We start from the raw sequence: 23,278 nt of genomic DNA, 5'->3' as shown, positions 1-23,278 counted from the left end.
ATTCTGAATTTCAGCTATTTCTAAATTGTATTTCTATATGGACTCTAGTCTACTCTTCTAATATTCCTTATTTTTTTAATTCCGAATTTCAGCTATTTCTAAATTGTATTTCTATATGGACTCTAGTCTCCTCTTTTAATATTCCTTATTTTTTAATTTCGAACTTCAGCTATTTCTAAATTGTATTTCTATATGGACTCTGCCTTTTCTTTTTCTCCGATTAATGTGAGAATTTCTTGGTCATGAAAGCGAACGTGGAGGCTCCTTTTTTTTCGGAATTTTAGTTAGTTTTAAATTCCTATATGGACTCTATACTCTACTTCTAATATTTTTTATTTTTTAATTCCGAATTTCTATTTTTTTTCTTAATTGTATTTCTATATGGACTCTATACTCTATTTCTAATATTCCTTATTTTTAATTCAGAATTTCTATTATTTCCTAATTGTATTTCTATATGGACTCTATACTCTACTTCTAATATTCCATATTTTTAATTCCGAATTTCTATTATTTCCTAATTGTATTTCTATATGGACTCTATACTCCTCTTTTAATATTCCTTATTTTTTAATTCCGAATTTCAACTATTTCTAAAGTGTATTTCTATATGGACTCTAGTCTCTTCTTCTAATATTCCTTATTTTTTAATTTCGAATTTCAGCTATTTCTAAATTATATTTCTATATGGACTCTGTTTTTTCTTTTTCTCCGATTAATGTGAGAATTTCTAGGCCATGAGAGCGAACGTGGAGGCTCCTTTTTCTATTCCTTTAATTATATAATAGATTTGATGTGGTAGATGTTGCTAATTTTTTTACTATCAATTTGGTTAGATTTAAAGAAGTTCACCAAGAAAAAAAAGACTTATAATATAAAATGAAGCGAGTATTAAACTTGGCCTCGAGGTGGCCTATTTGGTAGAGCTTTAGCTCGAACTCATCTTTTTTAGAGTTATAGCTCAGCCAAACTTTGGAGCGAACGCCGGACATGACTACTATCATAATAAGTGATGAATATTTTTACCAAAATTCACATAAAAATAATAAATCATCGGTGACGCTAACACACGCGATGCGTTAACGTCACATCGAATGTATAGACACATGCATGGAGCATTAAATATAGATAAAAAAACAACTAATTGTACAGTTTGCATAGAAATCGCGAGACGAATCTTTTATGCCTAATTAGTCCATGATTAGCTATAAATGCTACAGTAACCCACATGTGTTAACGATAGATTAATTAGACTCAAAAGATTCGTCTCGTGGTTTCCATGCGAGTCATGAAATTAGTTTTTTCATTCGTGTCCAAAAACCCCTTCCGACACCTAGTCAAACGTCCGATGTGACACCTAAAAATTTTCTTTTTCGAACTAAATAAGGACCTACTTTTGACTTTTTGAGTCATACAGCTTCTTGGGCGAACTCCCGCGGCCGCATTGCGCATCGACGACCGTGCTGCTTCGCTAGGTGAGGTCCGAGGTGACCGGGTCAGGGACAGGGTTCATTATGTCGGTTTAGGGTTTTTGATCGGGGGTCAGCGAAATCCCAAAATTTTAGAAATTTCGGTCCGAAATTTTCGAAATTTGAATAAAATTTAGTTGAATTTGAACAAATATTACCCAAATTCATGGAAAATTTGAAAAATTCAAAAATATCGGCCGAATTAATATCGTATCGGAGAGGACCGAAATTTCGCCGAGTAGGCTTCGGTGGGCAGGTCGCCCATCACCGTTGCTGGGCAAGTGACGGCAGGTCGCCCATCGCCGAGCCGAGTTTTTTTTTTTAATGGTTCGATACCTCCAATTGATTCTATTCTAACCAACACGTTCTCTCCTTCATCTATTTCGATTCAGAACCACGCTGGAATTCAATAGCAATTCAGTAGGTGTAGTTTTTTTTGTTCTCTCTCTTTTTTTGCGATTCATCAGCAATTCAGCAGGAGTAGTTGCCTGTAATTGTAATTTGGATCGACGACAGTTCAGTATTTTGTCCCAATCGCGGTACCAGTACTAGTCAGTCCCCCACATAGCTAGAGATCTCCACAGCTCAAGTCAAGGTTGCGGCCTTCCCGATGGATGATAAGAACCAGGAAGGCGAACCCGTGCCGACGACGAAGCCGCAGGAGAGGCTGAGCAACAAGGAAGAATATGCCACCTCCACGGAGGCCGGCGGCGGCGGCAGCAGCCGATGGTCTCGTCAAGATCCGGTCGGAAATGGATGACGCCTTCCACGGTGCCACCATGAAGTAAGAGTAAGAGTAAGAGAGCTATCGATATTTTTATACTTCCATAGATGTTATGTGTGTTCGATGCTCACACAGAGCAAAGTAAGAAAGCTTTTTTTGCCAACAATGAAAGTAAAAACTCACAACATTATAAATATCTAAGGAGTAGTTTAATAAAATCTAAAAATAATTTAAATATATAATAAAAGTAATTTATGACATATATTTTAGTTAGAATATAATCATGTGAGATCTTGTTATAAAGATTTAGTTACAATGAATACAATAATATAAGTGGATTATATATCAGATAAATAATTTTTTTAAAAAAATCATTTGAAGCATGGTTATTAGAGATCTTTCTTTACTATTACATTCTTGGATATCCCCTCCTGGAAAAGAGATACTCTCTTCGTTTCAGGTCATGAGACGTTTTGATTTTGATTAAAGTCAAATTACTTTAAATATGACAAAGTTTATAGAAAAATATAATAATATTTATAATACGAAATTAGTTTTATTAAATCAATAATTGAATATATTTTCACAATAAATTTGTTTTGAGTTAAAAATATTATTATTTTTTTTACAAACTTAATCAAACTTGAAGCAGTTTGATTTTGACCAAAGTCAACACGTTAGCTGAAACGGAGGGAGTACACGCTGATATTGATTAGGACTAAGTATTATACAAGCACTCTCTTCACTCGTAGTATTAATTCTTCCATCCAAACTCCTAATCCCACGCACACAAGTTGCCAAAGAAGCGGTCTGGTATAGTATATTGAACCACAGGGAGAGTCCCGAAAATGCTTTAAGCCGGACGTCCGGCGTTTGGAAAAAAATCGGCCTACCATCGCTTCTATCCACTCGTTCTCTTTCAACTCCACCAACCACCAGCCACATGTTATCCTTATCCCTTCAACTTCCCAATTTCTCTCTCTCTCTCCCCCAACTTCCTACCTTCTCTCTCCGTACAACCTCACTATTGACGGAGAAGATACGACGACGACCTCACCGGCGGCGGCATCCCCCACAACGAGCTTCGAGGTTACGGAGGAGGTACGATGACCTCGGCGGCGGCGGCGTTCGTCGACCTCGCTAGTGGTGGGCATCCCCGACGACAAGCTTCGAGGATACAGAGAAGGTAAGATGACCTCGCCGCCTCCGACGTCCCCCACGGCGAGCGTCGAGTCTGTGGAAGGAGGTACGACGACGACGACCTTACCAGCAACGACGTCTCCCTGATTAGCGTGGAGACTGTGGGAGGAGGCGTCGTCCCCATCCACCAAGGAGCTCACCGAGCTTGGCCACCATGTCCTCTTGAAAGCTTCGCCATCGTCTCCTCCTAGGCATGTGTTGTTGCTCCGTGCTCAGGGCTCAACTCTCGGTTTGTTGCAGTTTGGTGTGTATGTTTGTTGCACTTTGATTATTTGGGTGTTTCATTATCTTTTGGTTAGATGTTGCATAAGATGTGCAATGTTTTTTCTTTGATGTTCCACACAACAGGCTCTCGATGTTGCAATTAGTTTTTTTTCCAATGTCGCATGTGTGTGAAACATTTTTTACTACACAATGAAACATTTTTCACTGAGTAATGAAATGTCTGAAACAATTTTTATTGAAACATTATATTCTGAGTGATGAAACATTTGCAACATTTTTTTATGAGGTGAAACACCGTCCGGAAATTGGCCAGGGATAGGACGTCCGATCCTAGTCCTCTCCGGAGAGTCCTGTGTACACGCCAGGTGGGACCAAACCGTTTAACGTCCTCCGTGGTGCGGTGGGGCCCAGCGCCAGTGGCCAATCCCTTTTCACTCCTGCGACTAATCAGCGATATGTAGTTTGTGGCTCAGTTCGGCACAGGTTTCAACACAAACAGTAAGCATGGAAAACATAGCGGTCTATTAGCGAATGATTAATTAAATATTAGCTAATTTTTTTAAAAAAAATAGGTTAATTTGATTTTTTAAGTACCGTTTGTATAGATACTTTTTTTTGAAAAAACAGTTTAGCAGTTTGAAAAATGTGCGCGTGGAAAACGAAGGAGGGGTTGGAAAAGAAGTCACAAACACACCCCAAGCTTCTTCTCCTTCCCCTTTTCTCCCTCCCTCCCTTCTCCGCGATGAAACATGGGATCATCTTTTTGAGTCGGTGAGCGAGCGATTCAGGTGGTGGTTGGGGGAGTTGCACCGGTGGGGGTGATGGATTCTGGTAATATTGGAGGGAGTCTCCAGTCGTCGAGCGGCGGCGACGACGAGTTCGATTCGCGGGGAGGTGGTGGTGGGGTGGAGGGGGCGGGGGCGGCAGTGGCCGCGGCGCCGGCGACGGCGAGGAGGTCGAGGAAGCGGACGAGGGCGTCGTGGCGGACGGTGACCACCGACCCCTCCAACTTCCGCGCCATGGTGCAGGAGTTCACCGGGATCCCCTCGCCGCCGTTCGTCGCGGGCGTCGGGGCACCCGCCGCCTCGCTCCGCACGCGCTTCGACCACCTCTTCCCCTCGCCGGCGTCCGCCCTCCGCTCCGCCGCCGCCGGCGATCCGGCATCCTCGCTGCCGCCGTACCTCCTCCGCCCCATCGCGCAGAAGCTCCCCACGGCTTCGGCGCAGAACAGCACCATGCAGCAGACTCGTGATCCCAGCGCACTTCCGCATTCATCCAGCTTCGTCACATGGACGCCGGACGAATTTCATTCACCCGGTTTCAACTCATCGAAACAGGATGAACGGTTTGTGCTCGAGAACACTCTCCGTGGTATGTACGAACTTATTAAGCTCGCGGAGTGTTGGGTTCGCAAGGATTATTCCATTGCTAATCTCCTCCAAGAAGCCAAGGATACAGTGTACTGTGCTGAAGATCTCTTGGACGAGCTCAATTACTATGAGCTCCAGGACGGAGTTGGGTTCAGTGCGAATAGATCTTCATGCCCAGAGTTTTCTGACATCAAGATGACGGAAATCCATGGAAAGCTCAATTCTCTCAAAGAACAAATGGGGCATTTGGGCTTGCATGACATGCAACCACAGCATTTTATTTTTGAATCGGTCAGCCAGAAATACGGCAATCTCATGTACGACAGAACAAACTTTGGCTATCAGGAAGAGTTGCAGGTGTTGATTGATTCATTTATTTTGGACAAGAACAGTCTGACCAGCGAGCAAGTCTCTGAGGTGCCCAGCAGTGGTCGAGCTGGACAGAAGAATCTGTCCGTTTTGACAATAGTAGGAGATGGTGGTATCGGGAAGACTGCCCTGGCTCATTGTTCTTTCAATGATCAGAAAGTTCAGGATCATTTTGATCTTCTTGTTTGGATATGTGTCTCAGATGGCTTTGATGACAAGAAGCTGATTAAGAGGTTAGCATGGGCTATTGCCGAAAGCGAAATGAAATCTGATGATCTAATTTGTCTCCAGAGAGTTCTAACTAATGGCATGATTCATCACTCAAGGAGGCTGTTGCTTGTGCTTGATGATTTGCAGGAGGATGTATGCCAAGAATATTACCTTGGATGGGAAAGGTTTCTTGCCCCCCTAAAATGTGCCAGTCCAGGAAGTATGGTTTTGGTGACCACAAGATCGATGAAGGTTGCTGAACATATTAGTTCAGTCTGCTTGCAATTGGAAGGTTTACCCAATGAAATTAATTGGCATTTGTTTAGCATGCATGCATTTGATTTACCGATTTCTGACAGTGATCAAGAGGTTGAGTGTATTGGCAGAAAAATAGCTGCAAGGCTAAATGGTTCTCCTCTTGGTGCTAAAATTGTTGGATGTCTACTGAACTTGAAACTGGATGCTGTATACTGGAAGAGTATATTGGAAAGTGAGTTGTGGGAGTTGGGCCATCACAAGGAAACCAGAATCTGGCCAGCCCTTCACTTGAGCTACCAATATCTCCCCTTCCATTTGAAACGATGCTTCTCCTTCTGTTCTATGTACCCCAAGAGTCATGAATTTGATGCAGAGACACTTGTGGATAGCTGGGTAGCAGTGGGATTAGTTGTGTCCAATGGAAGCGTGCCTGCTGTAGATATCGGCCATGAGTACTTTGATCAGCTTGTGAGACGATCCTTCTTTCAGATATCTCCAACATCTTCCAGTTCTCGGCATGCATATGTCATGCAAGGTTTGCTGTATGAAACTGCGCAGAAAATTTCAACAAACGAATGCTTTGTGATTAAAGACAGCAGTGACTTGTTGAGAATACCTCCCAAAGTTCGTCATGTGTCAATACTCCACTTTAGTGGTCTTAGTAGCAGCGATTTAGAAAGCCTGCACAAGTACAAGACATTGCGGTCAGTTGTTTGCATTAGCATTGACTCTGATGTCATTACTACTTCTGTACTTGAAACATGGTTCTGTCATCTCACTAACATCCGGATGCTGAGGTTCATATCATGCCGGCTGAAGGAGCTACTGGGGAATGTTGGTAACCTGATACTTCTTCGCTATCTCGACATTTCCTCCTGTGACTTCGAGGCACTTCCTGATTCTTTTTGGCGTCTTCGTAATCTGGAAATCCTGGATGCTCAAAACTGCAGATTTGATAGTGTTCCCAAGGACATTGTCAAGCTCGTGAAATTGAGGAAGGCTAGACTGAGGAGTGATCTTAACAACCAGCTCGGACATGTGCCTGGAGTAGGCAATCTTATCTATCTTCAAGATATGCCTTACTATGCTGTTGATGATACACCAGGAAGGGGAATTCAAGAGCTGAAGAACCTGAACAATCTCCGAGGTGCACTAGAGATCAGTGGCCTTCACAATGTCACAAGCAAGGAGCAAGCAGTTGAGGCTGATCTAGACAAGAAAACCCATCTCAACACATTGACTCTTTCATGGCATGACTCGATCAGGCCTGACAAACACAACGGCGAACAGGAGATGGAGGTGCTCGAAAGCCTACGCCCTAGCCCCAGCATCAAGAATCTGGAAGTGAGGTTCTACATGGGCTCCGGATTTCATCCAAGTTGGCTCCTCGACGATGAGCCAATCAGTAGCAGGTTGGAATCGCTCTCGATCAGCTCCTGCCCTAACATAGCGAGCCTGTTCATCACCGTGACGGGGAGCAGCAGCAGAGGCAGCTCACCTGTAGTGTTCAGATCACTCACCAAGCTGAGCGTCACCTGGTGCAGAAAGCTAATGAGCCTCGACAATCTCCTGCAGCCAGAGCTTCTACCTGAAATCAAGGTGATACGGATCTCCAACTGCGAGGAGTTAGCATCATTGCCGACGAATCAGCTCATCAAATTCACTCACCTGGAGGATCTGGAGGTGTCCCACTGCTGGAGCCTGAGCTGGGAGCAAGGCCTGACCCTGCCCAGATCCCTGAAATCGCTCAAGCTGGAAGCTTGCGGAGAGCTCACGGATTCAGTTCTCCGATGCGGCCTGCGTGAACTCCCTGTGCTCGTGAGCTTGGAGTTGCAGTTTTGCTCCGGGGTGGAGTGCATCGGCGGTGAGATATGGAGCGAAATGCCGTCTCTCCAGAGGCTGAAGATCTTCTGCTGCCAGGAGCTGAGCTCCATCGGAGGAGAAGAATCCATTGCTAGGGTGGAGAGTGTTGATATCAGGCATTGCCCAAAGCTGAGAGAGCTGGAGCAGCCGTTTCAGAGAGGCTAACTGAACTGTCATCTGCTGCTGCCTGCTGTTGCCACGACCCAAAATGTCTGTAAATGTACACTGCTGTTAACCCTGCTGCAATGTACCAATGGATCGTGTTTTTGTCTAGACAAAACAATTTGAGTCTGTAGTCTCCCCTTGTAATGTAGGAGTATGTATGTATGTATGTTCTGTTATTACCAAGAGTATATGTATGTTCTGTAATTGACAAGAGCTGACGATTTGTACCAACTGTAATAAAAATCAGGCAATGATGTACTTCGGCTTTGCGATGGACACCTCCAATTCTTATCACATCTCTAGCAGAATCGCCGAAACAAAAGGCATCTGGTCTTTTATTGAGTTGCCGCAGATCCAAACGCCAAGACGAAATCAGAGGAGAGCAAGAAGCACCAGCACTGTTGTCCCCCACACACATGAATAATGACGCCAAGATCACAATAGGGGTTTAACTGTTCAAGACGCAGGAAAAGATTAAACCAACATTCAACTGGACCACCACCAATCACCGCAACCAACAGCCAATTAAGTACAAGGGTTGAATCATTTGAGATTCATGGGCAGCTAGATTGTTCCTCTGTTTCCTCAGGACTACAACAAGGAGGGTTTCTATTTGTTTGGCAGTTCAACCTCGTGGGTGTCTAGTCCCTGCACGAGGAAATGGAAGCAGGAATGCAGGTACACAAAATGTTTCACCCTACCGCCTTTGTACGGGCTTGTACAGCACAACAGTCACAAACTTTGCCCTGAACCGATGGGTAATCCCCAGGGCGACGACGGATCTAGAGTTCTCTTTCTCTATGTAGAGGTGGTTGAGTACCACGTTTTGAGGTGGAGGAAGGCTGCTTGAATCATCTTGGCTTGGTGGGAAGCTCAATAATGTATGCTGCAGATGAGGAGGAACCAATGGGGGCTCTCGAGCTTCATCTTCATTTCCAGGAACAGGGTTGTTGTAGCTTGAATCTGGTGATGTTGGCACTTCAAACCCAACAACGTTGATCCCTTCCTACATTATTGAAATCCATCATAACAATGAATGCAATCAAGACTTTCTTTAAAGAACATAGGAACACATTCCAATATATCTTACATGGTCACCCCTGACTTGCCGGTCCATAGCAATTAGCAAAGCACTCTGTTGCCTATCCTGGTTTGAAAAAAAAAAACTCAAGTGAGTAAAGAATCAGAATAATATGTGTACACTTGGGAAGTTGAAAATAAAATTAAGAGCAAACATTAATTTCTTATAAGAATCATATACTCTCTAATAAACATCACATCAAATTTACATAATGCCTGTCTTCACTCCATGCAAAAGACAGTTTGGAAGTTTGGTCGAACCAAATGGGTCAGAGATATGAATCACTAGCAACACCTTCAGTACGGAAGAGCTCTACAGCATTTGGTGTCATCAGAAAGGAGAAAGTAAAATTGAATTCAAAGTTTCAAACAGTTGCAATGTTTTCTCAATGACCAATTTCAACCCAAAACTGCTCCCTCAGAAAAAGATTATACTAGCTAAATTTTTCGTTCAAATACACATAACCAAGAGAAGCAACTCGCTCTGTAATTAACAGTCACCACTTAAACTGAACTAATACAGACAAAAGATGAAAATCTGGTTGTTGCTAAAAAATGACATAATAAATTGAAGTAAAGCCTTATCAGCACATACAAGTATTTGAAACAAAAAAAATGAAATGAAGTAACCAAACTTTAATGGATAAACAGAGACATAGTAATCAGTACATCATCATGGTAGACCGTAAGAGCCCACTAATCCAAAATCCAGGTACCATGCTTAAGTATTACCCTCCATCCCCAAATTTAAGCATTTTTAGCTATGAATCTGGACATGTGCTTGTCTAGATTCATAGCCGGAAGTTGTTATATTTGGGACGGAGGTAGTTGAATAAAGCTTACATGATCCACAGTTCTTAAGTGGTGATTAATATATAGAAATTTATGCACTAAGGAAAACTTCATATGCAGTGACTATACAAAAAGTCAGTAGCAGAATGTCATGCTATGGCCCATGAGGTGGTGCATAAATGGCAGGGCCAGCAGCGTAGATGATTGCTAAAGGACTATGTTGTGTAGTTGCATCCAAGCATATCTGTTGGGAGCATTTAGACAATCCTTTAATTTTCCATTGTTAGGGGCCTCATAAAGAGAAATCATTTCCTATACATGGTAAGAAATCAAGGATAAACAAAATTCCCTTGTAAATTGATCCAGTTCCAATGCAGAGGAGGAAATAAGCAAGAATTCAATCAACCTCATCTGGTGATCCCCAACATGTTCTTATATCTCTTCCATCATATCCCCTCCCTCAAATTCAACACTGCTGCCTGAATCATCAATGTTCACAGCAGTGCATGCCTGCCTTATACCATAACAATCTGCCTTCTCAAACTACTCTCCTCCTCTCCTAAGCGAGATCAGTGTGAAGAGATACCGAAAACTGATGTCTGTTATTGGTACGGAATCCCTAATTTGTTTTTATTCATTTGACTTTGATCTAGTTTGGTAAATCTGGTTTTGCTATGTGTTTATTAAATGCGCCCTTCCATTTATTCGTTTCCTTTTGCTGGCACCCCATGAACGTAATTCATCAATACCATCCTTGGCTGTGCATGATAGCTGCATAGGCCTCTTGCATAAAAATGGGCCAATATGGAGTGAACTTGAGGCTTAGCTTGCTCTGAATCTTGAGTTTTGGAGTTTAGTGATGAAGTAGAGGTTAGAGCTTTGGTACGGTTAGGGATGCCTTTCTTCCAAGTATAGGGGTAACTGGTAAGCGTTGGAAGAAGACAGAATATAGGAAAGTGTCATTTTGTTTGCGGGATATGGATAATAACGTAAGGCAACACGTTATTTAGTTTGGGGACTATGGGTAAAGATTTTGGTGGGATCACTGCATGGAATTCATTTATTACGACGTGACGTGTGGGATTGGGCCCTTGAATTGGCGTGTGTGAGCATATTGACAAATATGTACAGGTTTAGTTGTGACATGCAGTTATCGTTAGGAAATTGGGTCTTAAATCTGTACATTTCTTTGACTTTAGTCATATATTTTGTATATGATAAGAACACAAATAATTCAAAAATTCAAGTACTCCACCACAGCCAACTATAAATCCCAAGCACAAAAATAGCACGAGATAGTCTTCCTTCCATGTAAAGTGTAGCATCTAATAATAGGTACAGATCTAAAATAAGCTAAATCATATAGTTCTTCAAGCATTTCAGAGCAAATTGAAGTACACGCAAATCCGCACAGAAGTAAACTGCTCATGTCCATCTCAGTAACTACAATTCCAGCAGCTACATTTCCCAACTACCCAGATTGATCATCAAAAGCCACAAATAATCAGGTGGGACTAGTCTTTCACTCACCTTAGGATGGAGAGATTGATGAAGCAAACCACGCAAAGGCCACCCGAAGACTGCTTCCTCAGCCACCTGCGACCAAAACTAAAAATCAACAGATAAAAGTGAGCTTGCCGCACACACAGAGGCTCCATTTCGAAAGGCGAAATCACAGGGCGAGCGAGGCAAAGGGGGAAGGAGGCGCGGCATGGGGGCGGCCGATAGCGGGGATTTCTGGTAGAGGAGGAGCAGCAGCTGCTGCTGCGGAGACCTAGGGTAGGGCGGCGGAGAGCTAGGGTTCGGTTCGGGGGGGCGGCAGATGAGAAGACGACCACTACCGAAGCGGCGGAGTCCGGCGGCGGCCATAGGGGAGGCACGAGGAGGAGAGCACGGCGGCGGGGCGGCGATCTAGGGTTTGTCAGCGGGCGGAGCCGCAGAGGGCCGAGGGGGGCGGAGGCGGCGGCGGCTGGGAACGGGAGGGATGCGAAGCGGAAGGAGGAGATGGGAGGGGGGGGAGGAAGGGAGGATGGATGGCGGCGGCGGGCGGCGGCGGGGGGAGTGGTGAGCTCACCTGGTTGGCGGCGGGCGTCGCGCGTGGTGAGGAGGCGGAGGAGGACGACGACGAGGAGGAGAATTGGGGGTGGCTTGGGTACTTCCATCCGATTTACCGTCGTTTATTACAAAGAGTGGTATTTAAGCTTAAGCTCAGGTAAGGTGAGGCTTTTCGGTTAGTGTTAAGTCTGTGTTCTTCTCTTTCTTTTCAAACCCACCTCTCTTTTTTTAACCACGTATATTTTTTAAATTAATAAACGGTATATTTTCTAAAAATATTTTATAGAAAGATCGCTAAAATAATCGTATTAATCTTTTATTAAGTATTTTTAGTTAATACTTAATTAATTACGTATTATTAATAAGTAATACCGTTTTTGTGCGAGAAGATGGAGTTCCTAACTCCACCTGCTGAACTCAGCATGAGTTAAGCTCGCAAGTCACAACATAAGAGCGCAAGTTTACGGTAGAGGTGATTGCTACATCTAATATTATTCACATTATCAATTAATTAATTGGAAAGCAATTTATGCTACGCATTGCCTCTAATTTACTAACCCCAATACATAAGTATTTATTTTATTCGCTCTCATCCAATCAACATCAAGATAATAAGTATCAAGATAGTAGGTAGGATTGTTCTTTGATTTATAGTATCATAGTATCGGTATTACTATACATAACTTTTATATAAAATATATAATATTTTGTATAAATTAAAGCATATAATATCAATTCTGATAAATTTAATTGGTTTTATGTAAACTTCAGTATTATTTTCAATCTGTCTTATTTTAAATAATATTTGGTAGGTTCACAAGGATCGTAGTATCGGGCTGCTACCTAAAATTTTGTATGATCGTATAAAAATGAATAATAAGATTGAGATATTATGAAAATTAGGATACTACGTAGGATCGATATTGTTTCAGCTTGATAGGATTGTAGTATCACAGAATACTAAGATATAGATCAGGATACTGACAACTTTGATCAACATCACTATTTTCCATTTCTTCCTTAAAGTTTGTGAAAAGAGTATGGCTGTGTTCGATTAAGCTACATATTACAGCTGTTGGGCTGCTGTTGGCTGTATCAACAGTCCGAACACACCCTCTCTCTTGCATGAGGGGTGGCTCATCCTCTCTGTTCTCTCCTCCACCTCACCATTCAAGCTTAGGTAGGAGTATCATCTAGGTGTTTATACTTAGATGTTTTATAGTACATAATCTTAGTAGGCATGTTCCGCGAAGCCGGACTCTAGTTCTTTACCTGCAGGAACTAAGCAACAGCTGGCTTGTTGCAGCCAAATAGACCCAATATTTATTTGAAACATTAGAAAATCAGTGCGTCAATTGGCACGCCTATATTTTATATCCCGTTTATGTTGTTTAATTAATTTTTTACATTTCGGTATTGTAGATGGCCAAATAAGTTTATTTTCTCGTATCAAATAATGAATATAAGAAAGTGATACTACAATAACAAATGTTGAATATTAGTCATCAAAGAGAGATAAAATCATTTTTAATAAAGAAGACTAACCAACTAAATAATTGGTGGATTTATTATCCTAATGTGTGACCTAGTTTTGAGTCGAAATGCAAGACTTTTTTCTAAATAAAACCGTTGTCGTTTTGAACATAATTAATTAAATAAAGGGTACGTAATCACAATCACGGTATTTTTTAAAGTTGTTTCTGTTGGTGTGAGCATTGCGTAACCCGTGTGTTCTATTTAGAGTTAATTTACAACATATAAATTTTAAATTTTAAATATAATATTTTTTTCATCTCTAAATTTTTTTTCTTTAATCATTACAATTATCATCAATTGGAAGAGGGCAAATTTCTCTAATTTCAAGGTGTCCATTACTCTGCCCAATCGAGAAGCTGGAGGTGCTTTCTTTTCTCTAATTTTTATCTCTTATACTTCCTCCGTTTCACAATGTAAATCATTCAAGCATTTCTCATATTTATATTGATGCTAATGAATCTAGATAGATATATATGTCTAGATGCATTAATACCAATATGAATATGGGAAATACTAGAATGACTTACATTGTGAAACGGAAGGATTATAATTTATAGATTTATCTTACAAAGTATAGCACTGTCACTTGGACCAATATAGGCTTGCAGTTCCAGTGCCAGCTTTAGAACTATTGATGATTGATAGATTGATTAGAATAAAATATTCGTATAGAAATTTTAGTGTAAATACGGTAGAAAAAGAAGTGACATAACTGGTAAACGATTACCTTTTAGTGATTACTATATTTATTTATTTATTTTGTTTTCACGGGTTTTACTTTTGGTATTATCGACACTGACTCATGATCAACGATGTCTTTTCACTTCATCACTATCACTATGCGGTCAACCTTTGGTTCTCTCGTTATTTTCCCTAGCTCTCGTGCATGTAGCCGATGTTCTAATACAACAAGGTATGAGTGTATGACATCGGTTTCTTTTGAGGATGTTTTATAATTAAAGTATAACTAGATGAAAGTATTTTCATAAAAAATATCTGTTGGCGTCATTTTTCATATACCATGTCTTGATACTTTTATACTCCGTATTTACTAGTGAGTTACTGTTTAGATTTTTATCTTAAGCATTCTACCACTACTTGTTCTAGATAAGAGTGAGTATTATAGGCGCTAGTCTAATTATTCAAATTGAAAGGGTGGGATATAATACACATCCTCTACGGTATATAGTATGTATTAAGTGTAACCGATACGTGGACGGCACTTTTCTTTAGTCCCACATGTCAGTGTCATAGAGTGCAACATGAAATCTGTTTTTTAAAGAAGAGAATCTTGCTCTAAAAGAGTGAGCTTGCAAGTTAGGAAGGTGGCTCCACGATTCTTTCCACCTTTTAGATAGATTAGGAGCTTGCCTTTCTATAGCGGTGCCAACAATGATTATCAATTTGTCATGTTCCAATAGCAACCACACAATCTCTACTTAAATAATTGGTAGCTATGTTGCCATTCATACTCTATCCCTTTCAAAATAACTCAACCAAGAATGGATATGGCTCATCATAATACAATAAATATGGATAAAGACTTGTTGCATTGTAGATTGAGTTATTTTGAGACAGAGGAAGTAGACATGAGGTAGAGATGAAATCCTGTAAAAGAATGTATGTAGAAGAGGAAAAGAATAAGAAATATTAGCAGACCATCCAAGAAAATTCCAATAAAAAATCACCATGCAAAATAGAAGGAAATTCCCAATACAAGTCTTATGTCCAATGATCTAGATATGCAGTCCGGCCCATTTCAAATGTCTTAAGGTGTTTGAAGTATGGGCTTAACACTCCACTTATATACTTCCATGCATACCTATTAACCATCTCTGTTATTTGAGAATTGCGTATATAGTAGTAATAAGGTGTCCATTTTTCACTTTTAGATAATTTTGCTTGTGGTGTTTTAATAAGTTTCTGAGTAGGGATAAAAACAGAGCTGATAGTTTTCATCCACTCTAGACAAAAACAAATACGTATATAGTTTGGAGTAGATAGTTCTCGGATAATACGGATATGGATACGCATATGAATATTTTTTTTCCTGGATATGAATACGAATATTATATTGGAGTTTCCGACGGATACGAACAATAATACAAATATCCTATGAACAATGCTATTCGGATATCAGCTGAAGGTATAAAACACAACCTATTTCTTTCTAACTCTAGACCTTCAACCTACCTCTTTAGATTTTAATAGTAATCCATATCACAACCATAGTTCCCGCTATTAATATTATTTAAACTTTTAAATATTTTTATAAATTACATTGTATGTTATATGTTATAATATCGACTAGACATGCATTTTGTACCAGTATAATGATGTACATGTTGAAGTTAATTGATATGTTTTTAGTTTACAATGAAACTTTTTTGTGTAAAACGAGCTAATTGTGTGTGATAGTATTTGTCTCTATTAGAAGTTTAGGTCTTTTTTATTGCGAGAAATATTTGTTTCAGTATTCCTGTCTGACTATATTTGTCGAAATAATTGTTATTTGTTTATGTATCCGAGCTATTTGTATTTGTCTTATATCCGGCTAAAGGTAAAAAAATAAATATAGTATGAGCACTTTCTGTCTGTATGAGCTCTATTTTCATCCCTATTTCTGAGATGAGGTATGTTTTGTACTAGTAGATCATAAGCCAATACAAAGACAATAAGATTTGTCATAATTGTAGTGTAGCTGAATGGCAGAATAGCTAAATGATTTTGTGTTCACTCCTTAATTAGAATATAAATGAACTACTATAAAGTTGAAAATAGGCTTTTAAAGAAAACCATATTTATAAAAGTTTTACGAAAACCGCGCCGTTTATAAACTTGGGAAGCGTATCACATTAACCCGCCATTTTATTCATTACTTCCTCGGTTTCACAATGTAAGTCATTCTAGTATTTCCTACATTCATATTGATATTAATGGATCTAGACATATACGTTTCACAATGTAAGTCATTCTTACATTTCCCACGTTCATATTGATGTTAATGAATCTAGATAGATATATATATATGTCTAGATCCATTAATATCAATATGAATATGGGAAATACTAGAATGACTTACGTTGTGAAACGGAGTGAGTAGAATGCATGGTTTAAGCACCTTGCTGACACAAACTTAAACAAATGAATAGTACAGTAAAAAGCGTAATAAAGGTTTTGCCAATAGCTAAAACCTCTGTTATAATTAAGTAGTAATTAATTATTCAGTTTTCGTCGCAGAGGCCATACCAACGTGGCAGGTTTAGTTAGTGGCGCAAGTATTTGTTTCAGCTTCTCATTCGACTTCATCTCCGGCAGTCAATTGTGGAGTATCAATTCTGCACTTCTAGTCGAATGTGCAAGCATGTGATGCATGCTTTGATTATTCCATGGAAGCTTCGCCAAAAATAACTTTTGCTTTGTGAAACACGGTCTATTCGTGTCGACACCAACATTCGTCCGAAAAGCTTTTTGTTTTCTTTCAGAAATTAGAGAAAGCGAGGGAAAAGAGTTTCAGCTTAAAATTATCCATCTTTAAAACTGCATTAAAGCATGCAGAGACAGGAAATTCTGCTTTTCAAAGCATTGTAGAGCTGTGATTATTTGACCGGATCTTTTTAATACTCCCTATCGGCCGATAGACTACCGTTTACTGATTTTTGCTATTTATCTGTCTTGTTTACGCCTTTAAACTAAAAAATTAGACATGCACTGAAGTAAAGCAAATCTTTCAGGCCATGTGTTTTCCATCAACACTAATACAATACATGCACTCAATACATGCACCCAATAAAATTAAAGATCTTGGGAGTGCAGGATATAGAAAATCATAATTTAGGGAGGATAAGGTGCTAATTAATTGTATTAATGTATACACGTATTATATTATGAAACAACTTTAAAAAGTAGTTATTTTATATATTTTAGAATGGAGAAAGTAGTTTAAAGCTTAATTAATCATCTGTTTGTTTGCTGATTTGTTAGTCGCAACTAAACTTTCAATTTTAAATTTTAATTTAGAGTTCATTTGAACGATTTTGTTCATTGTAGTTCATTTTTCATCATTATCTTTTAAATCTTAATTTAAAAACATATATAATAAAAGTTTCACTCATAAATAATTAATTGTTACTTTGTTCCTTTTTCACAACTTATCAGCCATAGAGCTAATAAGAGGCTTAGTTTAGGGCACAAGTAAGCTTAAGACTACAACGCAATCCATCATTTTGGGCCGCCAATTTTGTAAAAGTGGATTATTCCCCGTGTAAGAAATGAGAGGGGAGAATTAGACCGATCCCTTGTCTATAAAATTTGGTGGGGTTCAATTACATATATTGATATTTACAATTAATCCTCCTATCTCCTTCCTCAATCCCTAAGGGAAATGGATTAACCGAACAAATCCCAATATTGGGGATAGTTGTGACGAGTGTTCAGATGATTGGAAATAAGGAGGTAAAAGTGTATGTGCTTGCCACTAGTTGGTATTAGTGCAGCGACAATGTAGACATAAGGGGGTCTTAAGCTTTTTAAATAAACCTTATACATTATGATAGGAGACATTTGGTTGAGCTAGCCATATGTATAAAGGCCACTCACAAGGAATAAAAAAAATCTATCACGCCTTCCTCTCCCATAATAGTGCGACTTTCTCTCCATCTCTCAACGGCTAGTCTTGGGTTCATGAGGTCTACCTTAATACCCTTTAATATCCTCTCTTGTACATGACTTCAGTGGGACCTATATTATAAGTAGTCAACATTAATTGAGCATGCCCTTAAGGGCTTATTTGATATGGGGACTAATGTTTTTTTAACAGCCAATCAACTGACGTTTTATTAATAGAAGGGAGTTTAAGTATACACAGCCAAAGGCCAAAAGAAAAGGAAAATTGTACATACTTGAGTTCAAACAAACTTGCAAGTCAACTCTCCTTACACCTCACGGCAACATTCTCTCAATGTGTTTTGCGTCGGCTAGCCCCTGCGATTGATTCTTTGTTACACTGACGCCTCTTTCCCTCTAAAGATTCTCACATTCCTTCCCCCCAGATTTCCCAAGCAATGAGCAAGAAGACTAATTTGAGCTCTTTGTGATTTGCTGCTTCCGGGTTGCTTATTCCTTGTGTCTATCAATCCAATAGGTTAGTACTGTTGTTCCACCTCGAGATGATATGTCCTTGGCCTAACCACATGAGTACGCCAAACCAGATTTGCTTAAAGATCGGCATTCAAACAATAAGTGGTTGACGGTTTCTAGGTTTCATAAGCATAGCTGGCCGAAGTAATTATTTGGCCACCCCCTAGCTTGCAATTGGTCGACTGTCCACATCCGATTTTGCAGCACAAGCCAACTAGAGACGTTGCATTTTACCAAGGCCCACGCTTCCTAGGTCAACTTTGTTGATGGCGAGATTACCATTCTGTTGAATTGGAATTGATAAGAGGATTTTGCACTAAACTCCCCATTGGTTGTCCATCGCCAAACGATCGAGTCTTGCACTCCGTCTGTCAGTTGTGGGGGTACTTGTGCTAGAACCCCCAAATGTGGAAGAATTCAGTGAGAAGGGCGATCGTGAGGCTGTGGCGGATGTCGCTGATCCATCTTCCTTGCCGCATGGCTTCCTGAACTGTGCGGTTCTTTCTCTTGGAGTGCCTGTAAAGATTTGGCACTTGGCTTTTTAGGATTTGGCCAGCAATCCAATTTGATTCCCAGAAGCTCGCCTTTCGTCCATCACCAATAAGGACTTTGGTTGATGCTGCAAACATGTCATTATCCAGTTCATCGCAAGATGTTTCGGTTTCTATTGAAGGTTTGTTTGGTGCCCTTCATTCATACCAGAGCCACCTCAGCCATAGGGCTCTACCAATTTTTTTCTAAATTGGAAAATCCAAGGCCGTCATAATGAACAGGAGAGCAAACCTTGGGCCAATTGACCTTGCATTTGCCTCCATGCATGTTCTCATTTCCAACCCATAGGAAGCGTCGCCTCGTTTTGTCAATTTCTTGAAGGGATTGTTTTTGTTGTTTCATTATTGTGATAATGTATGTCGGGATGGCACTTACAACTTTGTTCATCATAATTCCCCCCCCCCCAACCCCGCATGCATACAAACAGTGATGGCTCCAATCCCGAGAGACAACCCTTTATCTTATCATGGATGGGCTGAAAATGCACCTTGCACAGGCGGCCTGGGATGAGTGGCAGTAAATCAACGGGAAGTTTGCTCTTGTCCTAGAGAAATCTGGGGACTAATGTTGCTATGTGCGATGATCAATTTCTATCTTGGTCACAAGTGTGACAAGATTTGGCGAGAAATGGAGTGTACACATAAGAACTAGTGAAGTACTGGCACATCATCATAATTATAAGAGCTAACCGGTTAACAAAGCGTGACACGTCTAAGGTTTAGAATGATAACTGTAGCCGCCAACCAATCAAACGTACCTTTAATTAACTTGCTTATTCTAATTGCTATTACCAAAAGGCAATGGCCGGACAGAAGAAATCCAGCTGCACCACCAAGTACAAGCATATCATGTATTTTATTAACTCAACCATATGTCTCATAACAGCACACAACTCCATATATATATGTATATTGTAATCTAATCTACCAACCTAATTAAACTATATATACGGAGTAGTATAAATAAAGCTATATGGGCTAAGATTCCAATGCACATGCGACAAGAGACCAAAACCGCAGAAAAATCCCTCCTTTCTACTCTCATCTTAAAATATAAGAATCTATGACTAGATGTGATATTTTCTAATACTATGAATCTAGACAACTATCCAGATTCTAGATTCTTTTATATTTTGGGATGGAGGGAGTACAATCTCTCATATCTGCACATACATTTCGTACATTCATCTGAACTCTGAAGAGATTACACTAATATTCAGTTACAGTAATTCACATGATGGAGCAGGCGTTGGGGTTCTCGTCGCTGAACATGGTGGTGAGGCGCTCCTCCGGCGCGGCGGCAGCGGCGGCGGAGCCGTAGCTGGCGACGGGCATGACGGCGTCGACGCGGCGGACGTGGCCGGGGGGAGCCCTCTTGTCGTAGGCCGGGGCGGCGTAGGGGTGGGCGACGAGGGTGTAGGGCACGTAGGGCCAGATCTCCGCCTTCTTCCCCGTCGCCTGCACCCGCTTCACCACCTTGTGCGGCTCCACGAACCCCTGCACCGTCACCTTGTACTGCTTCCTGTTTATCTCCACCGACTGCACCCCTGCATCCATCCAAATCCAAACAAGAATTCAGTTGTCAGTCATGCATGATCGATGAATTGTTCCAAGAACTGCAGAAATTTGATGCTTCTGGCATGAATTCAGAGAGATTTTGGTCGTATGTTTGTTTGTATTAACAAGGATTCTTCACAGATATTAAGTAGCGACATCATTGCAGCCATGCATGAATGATTCCAAGAACTGTAGAAACTGAACTTTCTGGCATGAATTCAGAGAGATTTTGGTCGTATGTTTGTGTGTATTAACCAAAATCATTTCACAGAGATTAAGTAATGCCATCATTTCAGTTCGGCCATGCATGATGAATGGTTCCAAGAACTGTAGAAATTGATGTTTGTGGCATGAATTCAGGGAGATTTTGGTGGTGTGTTTGATTGTGTTTATACCTTTCATGCAGTAGAAATTTGATTTTTCTGGCATGATTTCAGAGATATTTTTGGTCGTATGTTTGTGCGTATTAACCAGAATTGTTCACAGAATGGCATCATTTCAGTTCAGCCATGAATGAAATGATTCCAAGAACTGTAGAAATTGATCTTTCTAGTGAGAGTTGAGAGAGATCTTGGTTGTGTTTATACCTTTCATGCTGGAGAGGGCGTTCCTGACTTTGAGCTCGCAGCCGTCGCAGTCCATCCTCACCTTGAGCTCCACCGTCTGGAACTGCTTCCTCTTCTTGTACCTCCGACGGCTGCTGCTCCCGCCGCCGCCGAGAAGATCAGACAGGTAATCCATGGTGCCTCCCATTGTTGTTACAGTTTCTGAAGTTCTCAAACTCACCGAACCCAACCAGTTGGTTTACCCAAGAAACCAAGAAAAGAACAGGGCAAGAACACTTCACCTACTAATGATCGATCAACCTGTTCTTTTCTCGTGCAATGGCCAGTCACTAGCTAAGCTCACAGATTGACAGTCACACTCAGAGCAGAGAGGCAATAATCGAGACAGATTGATTGCAACTTTGGAATGGACCTGAACTCTGAACCTTACAAGAGTTGGTGCCTGTATATATAGATAGGGGAGTAGTGAGTACAAGCTAGCTAAGCTGCTTGCAGCCAGTGAGAAAATGTGGCAGCACAGCTAAGCCAAACCGTGTGCAGTTTGCTGCAAGAAGTTTCCCCTGAGATACCTTGCCCCCTGCAACAACCCCTTTCTGCTGAATTCACCTCTCAACCGACTTCAGATATTAGACATGGAAAGGTATGTAGTAGGGCAGGATAGCTATCAGCCAACCCCACAGATGAAGAGGCTTTTGCTGTGGCCGGCCATTGTCAGCAGTAAAAGTTTTATCCCCCCTGTGCTAAGCAAAAGGAAACTGCAGGAGGGACACCAGGGAGGAAAGGAAGATGTACTTGTGTTCCTTGTGCTGGGCTACCTTTTTGGTTCATAATTTGATTATTCTTTCCTTTCTGAATCTGCAATATAAATTTAATAGTGATATATTGTGATACTAGTTAAGAAAATATAAGCCGAATAATATTTGCGCAAACAGCGTGAGTTATTGAACCGAACAAAATTGTTCAGGATTTGATCCACCTCTTTGAACGGAACACTATATCAAGATTAATTTTCAGAGAATTTTACTAGGTAAATACTGCGAATATTGCGCAAAATTGGCGCGATCCTCATGATTGCATTGGCTCCCACTCTCAACTGGTTTCAGTTTCTGAAAGGCCACTACAACCTGGGCATGAATTCTGCACAACTGAAAACATGGGGTCATGCATTTGCTGTGTGCTGGGTGTGAATGATGGTGGTGCCTTTGTGCTTCAGTTGTAAGTAAGCTGTCAACAGGAAGAACAAACAGAAACAGGTATAGTGGGGTTCTACTAAGGGACAGGTAAGCAAGGAGCAGCCCAATCAGAGGCTGCCAACTGCTTCATGGTGATTGCTGAGCTGTCGTTTTGCTCCCTCATTGGGTAGCCAAGGCCCCAGTTTTCAGGTCTCAAAATATTGTGTGATTTGGCTCTGAATTGTAGTTCCTCTCTGCTCCTTACATCTGGCCCTGAAAACACTCAGAGATTCTGCAAGAAATCTGTGTTTGGCAACACATGGAGTATACAGCCAGAGGAGGTGATGATTGATTGGCAAATGACAATGTTTATGGAAGACAAATATACAGTCAGTTCTTCCATCTTGTCTGGTTGTGATAAATTTGCATGCTATCCTGCTTGCAGTCCACTCATTACATGTATTAAAAAGTACTATTATATTATAATTCACATAAATATATGCATGGTTTTGGCATGGGTTATGATTTTATCAGTCGAAGAAATCTGTGTGAAGAATCCGGGAGAACCACACAAGTAAGACTCCCTTTTCACCTAAACACGCCACTATAATCTTGATCACTTTATAAGATCCGTGCATATTTTTCAAAATCAGTTCACTATTGTAAGATCATAAAACATATTTATACTTTGATTTTTTTTAAGCAATAGAGCACTAAAAAAAAGCTATACCACCATATATATTATATAAATTGTGCATGTCTCTAACTCGTGTGTTTTCCACGCTAATCATTGGAACTTAACCGAAAGCAAGGACAAAATTAATCTTTTTAAGCTAGTGAAAGCTACTCTGTTTTACCTTACATTGAAAAGTGAACTTTTTACACTACTTTGCAAAGTAAAATGGTATGTGAAAAGGACTAGCCACTTATGTGAAACATGGTAGTAATTTCTTCACTTTGAAGGTGTTGCCTAACCT

At 40.5% G+C, this 23,278-nt stretch overlaps 3 protein-coding genes across 4 annotated transcripts; 1 reads left to right on the top strand and 2 right to left on the bottom strand.

The window, feature by feature from the left end:
- Positions 1–4,357: 4,357 nt before the first annotated feature.
- On the top strand, positions 4,358–8,111 carry LOC9271983 (putative disease resistance protein RGA3). The gene has a single exon (XM_015756529.3). The coding sequence runs from the start codon at positions 4,440–4,442 to the stop codon at positions 7,851–7,853; it is 3,414 nt and encodes a 1,137-aa protein (XP_015612015.1). The 5' UTR covers positions 4,358–4,439; the 3' UTR covers positions 7,854–8,111.
- Positions 8,112–8,327: 216 nt separating this feature from the next.
- LOC4346871 (SNF1-related protein kinase regulatory subunit beta-3) lies at positions 8,328–11,897 on the bottom strand. 2 transcript variants are annotated; one of them, XM_015756530.3, is made up of 4 exons: positions 11,800–11,897; positions 11,256–11,333; positions 8,944–9,000; positions 8,328–8,859 (listed from the first exon to the last, which is right to left on the bottom strand). In XM_015756530.3, the coding sequence occupies exons 3-4, from the start codon at positions 8,968–8,970 to the stop codon at positions 8,551–8,553; spliced, it is 336 nt and encodes a 111-aa protein (XP_015612016.1). In that variant the 5' UTR covers positions 8,971–9,000; positions 11,256–11,333; positions 11,800–11,897; the 3' UTR covers positions 8,328–8,550. The 2 variants fall into 2 exon arrangements, with proteins under 2 accessions (XP_015612016.1, XP_066160163.1); XM_066304066.1 differs by having other exon boundaries at positions 8,944–8,995.
- A 7,946-nt stretch (positions 11,898–19,843) lies between these two features.
- LOC4346870 (heavy metal-associated isoprenylated plant protein 23) lies at positions 19,844–21,550 on the bottom strand. The gene is made up of 2 exons (XM_015755458.3): positions 21,151–21,550; positions 19,844–20,553 (listed from the first exon to the last, which is right to left on the bottom strand). Exons 1-2 carry the CDS (start codon positions 21,314–21,316, stop codon positions 20,237–20,239), a joined length of 483 nt encoding a protein of 160 aa, XP_015610944.1. The 5' UTR covers positions 21,317–21,550; the 3' UTR covers positions 19,844–20,236.
- Positions 21,551–23,278: the final 1,728 nt, after the last annotated feature.

Source organism: Oryza sativa, chromosome 9, assembly GCF_034140825.1.
Source record: "Oryza sativa Japonica Group chromosome 9, ASM3414082v1".
NCBI lineage: Eukaryota > Viridiplantae > Streptophyta > Magnoliopsida > Poales > Poaceae > Oryza > Oryza sativa.
This window is presented reverse-complemented; position numbering and strand designations above follow the sequence as displayed.

Bases quoted from the DNA above. Each gene is read 5' to 3' on its own strand.
- LOC9271983 (XM_015756529.3), top strand. From the start codon at position 4,440: ATGGATTCTGGTAATATTGGAGGGAGTCTCCAGTCGTCGAGCGGCGGC.
- LOC4346871 (XM_015756530.3), bottom strand. From the start codon at position 8,970: ATGGACCGGCAAGTCAGGGGTGACCAT. The intron at 8,860-8,943 runs GTAAGATATATT...TCAATAATGTAG, and splicing joins GGCAAGTCAGGGGTGACCAT to GAAGGGATCAACGTTGTTGG.
- LOC4346870 (XM_015755458.3), bottom strand. From the start codon at position 21,316: ATGGGAGGCACCATGGATTACCTGTCTGATCTTCTCGGCGGCGGCGGG. The intron at 20,554-21,150 runs GTATAAACACAA...GGATGGATGCAG, and splicing joins CGCCCTCTCCAGCATGAAAG to GGGTGCAGTCGGTGGAGATA.